This window comes from Monopterus albus, unplaced genomic scaffold (genome assembly GCF_001952655.1).
Source record: "Monopterus albus unplaced genomic scaffold, M_albus_1.0 scaffold19.1, whole genome shotgun sequence".
Taxonomy (NCBI): Eukaryota; Metazoa; Chordata; class Actinopteri; order Synbranchiformes; family Synbranchidae; genus Monopterus; species Monopterus albus.
This window is the reverse complement of record NW_018127899.1, coordinates 1789640-1796445: the sequence shown is the minus strand read 5'-3', so window position 1 is coordinate 1796445 and position 6806 is coordinate 1789640. Positions and strand designations below refer to the sequence as shown.

General features: G+C 42.4%; 1 protein-coding gene across 1 annotated transcript in view; it reads left to right on the top strand.

The window, feature by feature from the left end:
* Positions 1–6806, top strand: part of poc1b (POC1 centriolar protein B) — a 31239-nt gene that overhangs the window by 2276 nt on the left and 22157 nt on the right. Inside the window, exons 6-10 of the mRNA XM_020593541.1 lie at positions 490–605; positions 841–974; positions 1147–1215; positions 1357–1509; positions 1938–2015. Of these exons, the coding sequence (XP_020449197.1) occupies positions 490–605; positions 841–974; positions 1147–1215; positions 1357–1509; positions 1938–2015 (550 nt within the window). The remainder of the gene's footprint in view (positions 1–489; positions 606–840; positions 975–1146; positions 1216–1356; positions 1510–1937; positions 2016–6806) is intronic.

Below are 6806 nucleotides of genomic sequence, written 5' to 3'. Positions count from 1 at the left end.
TTCTTAAAGCCAAAGTCAGGGCAGAGCAAGGGGGGGGGGGGGGGGGCAGGCACGGCACCAAGTGAGTGAATGGTCCAGCTTTTACAGTCTAGAAGGCTCAGGCGAACTACAGCTGAAGACCCTCCCATGTCAGCCAGTTTCCAACAGTAGCTTTATGGCTACAGTGTTTTGATATTTTATTTTTTGTGTAATTGTACGTGCACTGTCTCGAACATTATAGGTTTTCCATTTGTAATGCAAGAACCTGTTCCAAACAGTCGATACACAAAGGTGTTCAATATAGATTCTGATTTCTTACAGGCGTTTTACTGAACCTTTTTTGTCAGTTTTTAAAAAATGATTGACACAATTGATGTAAGAACTACAGTAAACTGATTTTGTGTGATCATTGCTCTGTATCCTCCCCCCCACCAGTGGCAACGATGTGTATTACTTACACACTAGACTAACTGCTGTGGGTCACTGTCTCCACTGTTTTTGTTATTCCAGATCAGCAACATTTGTTGATTTCAACTCCAGTGGCACCTGTATCGCATCCTCAGGAGCTGACAGAACACTGAAGATTTGGGATCTACGGACCAACAAGCTGATTCAGCATTATCAAGGTATGGCAAAAATTTGGAGCTGTAATAATGCTACATATCCAGTTTGGGAAGAAAATGTTTCTAAAATATAAAAAATCTTGACTAATTATATTTCCAAGTCATCAACTAAGGAATTCATTTACCTTTTATTCTGTAGGGCACTAAGGGTTACTTAGATTTACTGTTTTCTGTCATAGTGGGAATTGCTGATCATTTTTTGTGTGTCTGTGGCTTATTTTTGTGCCTTTTGGATCAGTTCATAGTGCAGGAATCAATAGCATTTCCTTCCACCCATCCAACAACTACCTGATCAGTGGCTCCAGTGACAGCACTATTAAGATCCTGGACTTGCTGGAGGGACGTCTCATCTACACCCTCCACGGACACAAGGTGATGGTACAGCACAGCTCAGTTCGCTTACAGATACCAGACACTGTCGGACACTAAGGGCAGTCTGAGCCATGTTATTCCAGTACCAGTGTTTCCCTGGATTAGGCCTCGATGGCGTTTGTCATAGGAAGCATTTTCACTAACATTATTTGCTTTTGCTTTGCTTCATCAGGGTGCTGTACTCGCAGTAGCCTTTTCCAGGGCTGGAGATCTCTTTGCCTCAGGTGGAGCTGATGGTCAGGTGAGTGTTTCATGACTGCATGACCCTATGTTCCCCATGTTCACAAGAGCTTGTAACTTTAAGGTTATAGCTTTACTTTCCATAGTATTAGATGTGAGGATCTTGGTTCACAGAACTTGTGCTGCTCCCTCAACCCCCTAGGTGCTGATGTGGAGGACAAACTTTGACACCAAACCCTACCAGGATGTCTTACAACAGCATAGCCGGAGGTCCACCCCTGATCCCCCACCCCACCTGAGTGACATCCATCCCCGAGGACCCCACCTTCATCACCCGCAGCCCTCAGCCATACAAGTCAGTTCAGTTTACTCAACGCATGTTTCAGATTATTTTTTATTAAAGTTATTAAAGGCTGTTCTAAGATAAGCTAAGAATGATTAGTTGCTAGTTCAACCTACAATAATAGCGTAAGTGGTGTATTTCTTAGAAACACATCATCCACCATACAGACTAACAGGAGGTACAGTAAGTGAGAGTTGACACATCCAATGATAGAATCAAGAAATCATCACAACAACTTTCCACCAGTGCTCAGACATTAACACTGTTCACTGCACAGACAAGAAATAGTAAAAGTGACCTGGTCCAGAGTATTAAATTGACATTTCACCCCTAACATCTGTGTTCAGTAAATTATGCAGAAGACATATCAAGAGATGCATTGTAAAGCTTTAAAGGGCAACAGATACAGTATATATATGTGACCTTTCTTCTCCCTGCAGATCAGTCCAACCGTGGCAGACACTCAATCCACTGACCCGCACGTCATAGAGCTTGGCCAAGCCGTTCACAGCACCATGGTAAGCTGGCACACTAGACCTGCAGTCACACAGCCTCATCTCAAATCACATGTAGGACGTTTACTTAACTGAAAGTCTCTCACAACAAATGTCTTGATCAAAAAGACTGAATGTCTGGAGGAAAACAGTCTCTTGAGGATTAAAAAAAAAAGTTGTTAGAAGTGCAAATAACTTGGAGACCAAACAACAATAGTAGCAGTAGACTGTTAACATATACAGTAACATACTGGGAATCCGCATCAAAACTGAGCTGTAAGTGCAACAGAAATGTTCAATCCACATTAACTCAAGCCTCGGTTTGGCTTTCGCTGCCCTCAAAATTAGGAAGGATCCATGTGGAGTATACAGAAAGTGTGTGAGGAATACACTTTACTTATCATGCCCAAAACCAGTTATAAAGAAAACACTAGTGTCTTTGACTGAGTGGATTCTTACATTTGGTAAAATGGAAGCATATTTGTTCAGTGAATCACTGGACAGTGATGTGCATTTCCCTTTAGACATAACACACAACATGACAAATGGTCACCACAGATAGCATCTCGAATGTCGTGTCAAATACTGAAGCAGCAGAATTCAGCTGCCACCACATAAAAAACACGTAGCCTTTGCGCCTGTACTCTTTTTATATTTTTGGTTGGTTTGGATTCTTTGCTTCATCAGGGCGCTGTACTCACAGTAGCCTTGGTTGGGTTGGATGCCCCTATGACCACCAGGTGGCAGTGCAGACCAGTGCAGACCTTCCTCCAGGTCCATCCACTTATGGTGATGCAAACCTAGCAGAAAGCAACACTTTGCTGTCCACATGTCTGTCTCTGCATCGTGAGGTTCACTTGTGTTGTTTGGCATTCAGGGTGGACAGCAAAATAAGAATTTCATTGTGCAGGGAGACACGTTTCCATAATGTGCATATGGCAATTAACACATTGAATTTAATATAATTCTGCAGATTCACACATGAGCACTGTAAATTATAACTACAAGATGGTGGATTTAGTTATTTTAAAATTGTGAATGTAGCATAAATGAGGCCTTGTTAGGCTTCTACACTTGGCCCCTTAGTGACACTCTTAGAGCAACAGAGGAATTTATTTCCATTGCAAGCCTATTTCTCTAACTGTATATTTTTGACCCAACAACCTCATGAATGCCACTTTATGTTTTCCATATCATTCCTTACTGTAGCTGTTACTCTAGGGCAGCAGAGCATTGATCTGGCCCTGAACTTGAGTAGCAAGTTCACAGTATGCTGCAAGGCAAAATCTTGTATGTGAATTAGTGCTGTCCACTTACTCCACAAATGCTGATCTTGGATAAACCAGATTGAAACATGAGATTGACGTAAGCAGGTCTTTATGTCAGGTTTAATGAGTGTATTAGGATAATGGGGCAGCATGATGACACAGTGGTGAGCGCTGTCACCTGACAAAAAGAAGGCTCTGGGTTTGACTCCGGGCTGACCCGAGGCCTTTCTGTGTGGAGTTTGCATGTTCTCCCTGTGCCTGCGTGGGAGAACATGCAGGTACGACCCTATTCAGGATAGGTGGTATAGACGATGGATGGATTAGTGAAACAACATGCTTTTACAGAAGTGGTGATGACTGATTGGTAGATTTGTCTGTGTGGTGAAGTATCTTCTTTGCGATTCCTCTGCTATGTTAAAGAACTTAAAGTGGAAGGTCAGTAATTTGGTTGTGGTCCATGAGGAGTAGGATTAGCAGGCTATCCCATCAGCCTCCCAGAGAAGTGACAGATATTTACTGCCCTCTGCTGTTTAAAAAAGGGGATAACAACGCTGGTAAAATAGAAACATGGCCTCCTTGGTGGAGGTACTCTGTGTATTATTTCAAATTATCATTGCATTGAAAGTAGTATTTAATTATTCCTGCCTGTTTCATGCACAACCTCCCAGTATGCATGTGAGCATGTTTTCTTGTTTATTGGTTGATTGGGACCCTAAGCTGTGTGACTCAATGTCAAGTTGTGTGAGGGTCTTTTGAGTTCACTGCACAGTTGAGTGACTAATATGGAAAGATTTAGTTTCTACTGTTTTCACTGTTTGGGCATTGTTATGCTGTTATGGTGACTTTATACTTGGATTGAGCAACAAGAAGTATTTGCTTGTAATGATCTCCTTTTCTTTTTTCATTTCCTGACAAAGAAACACATTGAGAAACTGAGCCTATATAAATGATGGCTCTTCTTGCGGTATTAGTCACTTGTCTCCTAGCGCGCTGCCCTACTTTTCCCTAGTGTTAGTTGTTGTGTGGGATGAAAGCCATGGATGGATCAAGCCAAGTGGAAGTCATTTAGAGGGAGGATGGCCAAGTCAGATAAGTGGTTTGGGTTCAAGAGCCCAGTAAACACAACTGAACAGCCATTCATGACTTGAAATGTTTTGATGTTAATATGGAACTGTGTAGAGGAATGAATGAGCAAAGGAAGACAGGAGTTTTAACCTGCCTAGAGATTTAGGGATCATTTCTGGTAAACTGTTAAATTTAGAAAAGTCAGGAAAAGGACAGGTTCAAGTAAATGTCTACAAAATATGTTTTACTTTTAGAAATAATGCTAATCTAAAAACATGTCTGGTGTCTCTCTTCTAGGAAAAGCTGTCTGACATACAGAAAGTGACACATTTTACATGTCTCGTAGTCTGATCTTACAAAAGGAGAACGAGCTGATATCCACTGTGGGTGAACAGAGTGAAAATAGGTCCACCCACAGGAGCTAAAACTTCCTGAACAGAACATCTAAAGAGATGCATCAGTCTGCACTGTATGCTGCTTTAATGACAGGTGAGATGAAGGACTTACAGTGCTGAAACATTAAGCAGCAGAGATGGAGACAATGACATTTGTAGATGATCACACTATGTTTGTGTCATTGTCTATGTTGTGTCAACACATTGCTGTTTTGCTCTGTAAGCAAAACCTCCTGTTTTGCTGTTGTTTGCCCCTGGACTGCTGTGGTGAAGTTAACAGTGGGGTCTCTCTCAGATTCGGCCTCCTCCTTTTCTCCGTCCTTTTCTGAGTTGCTGAAGGAGCTTGTCTTTACTGCCTGAATGAACATGCCTGAGAGAGAGAGAGAGAGAACAATGGGAAGGAATAGAGATCAGAGAGATGGGGAAAAAGCAGGAGTCCATGTGCTGGTGTGTGGGTCCCCTGGGGGCCCCGACCAGTGAGCAGCACCCCCGGTTCTAATAATAGACTATGTGCAGTGCTGCCTGCCTGCTTAACTCACTGCACCCAGGTCTCACACACAGTTGATGCATATACCTCACTTTTATCTTTGCCATAAATAGTAAGATGCACTGTTAGTGCATCAGATAAATGTTTTAAAACATAAAATGCACACATGGACACATCTCTCCTGATTCATTCGTGCACATCCATCCCTTCTCCCATGCCTCCTGACGCTCGCTGGAACCTTTGTGTGTAAGTGCAGATAAGTCAGTGGGCATGTGCCTGAACGAGGTGTATGTTCTCACAGTGTGTACATGTGCCAGTGGACATGCAAATTTGTGTGTGTGTGTTCTTTAGGTCTGTTTGTCTATGTACATGAGTCAGTGCGTATTGGAGTGTGTGTGTGTGTGTGTGTGTGTGTGAGGGTCACTCCTGCTTAGAGTAGATGAGAGCAGGGAGTGCTACTCCTCCTGTCAGTTCTCATCAGCTGGCTTCATCACTGAGAAACTCTCTGTGTCCTCCCCTCTGGTCCTTTCCTCCTCCTTCCACCCTGGTTGATGTCCTCAGAGAATGGTTTCCCTTCCATCCAGTGCCCATGTTTCCCCTCCATTGCCCTAATGGGTCCAAGCGTAGGTGCAAAGAAAGAGAGGAGGAGTAAGAGAGCCTGATAGACAAATGGAGAGAGATAGGGATGGGAAACGCAAATGGCCTGAGGTGGGAACGTGGGTGGCTGGACGGGGAGGTTCCTGCTGCCGTCAGTGACTTTTGTGTCCTTAATTTTGGGTCATCTCTGTTTGGTACTTATTTTTCTTTAGCCTTTTGACTTCAGTGGCACTAAACCTAAGTCTGTTCACAGTATTTTTCTCATATGGCTGAGACGTTGACAGATTTTCTTTGAGGTGTGGATTGAAAGGCCAATCCCGTCCACATACTTGGCTTGGCCTCTTAGTTCCAAAGAAGGGGAATCTTGATGTTACAGTGCCTTGCGAAAGTATTCGGCCCCCTTGAACTTTGCGACCTTTTGCCACATTTCAGGCTTCAAACATAAAGATATAAAACTGTAATTTTTTGTGAAGAATCAACAACAAGTGGGACACAATCATGAAGTGGAACGAAATTTATTGGATATGTCAAACTTTTTTAACAAATAAAAAAACTGAAAAATTGGGCGTGCAAAATTATTCAAATCCACATAAGGGATGACGGCAACATTCATAGATCCTGGAATGCACAATGAGGGGCAATGTTCATTCCTATTACAGAGGCCCACTGAAATTTTTTTGAGGAAAAGCTGTGTTAGACTGCATATTGTTTATAGTAAAGTATTTTTATATACAAATATAAAAATGAAAATGTTTCTGGAGTGGGACTTTAATTAATTATAGAAGTTGTGCAGAAGCTGCCCATAGCTCTACACAGTGATCCATGTGTGTACTGTATGTGTTTCTATGCTGCTCCAAATGAGTCTGTTCTGGTTCAACTTGTCTTATTAAATGAGCTTAAAAATAAAGTGACACCTTAGTTATAAAACACTGAGCAGGCTGTAACACACAAGAGTGTGTATTTTTGTGTGAATGCATGATTGATGGAGGCGGAACCCCAGGTT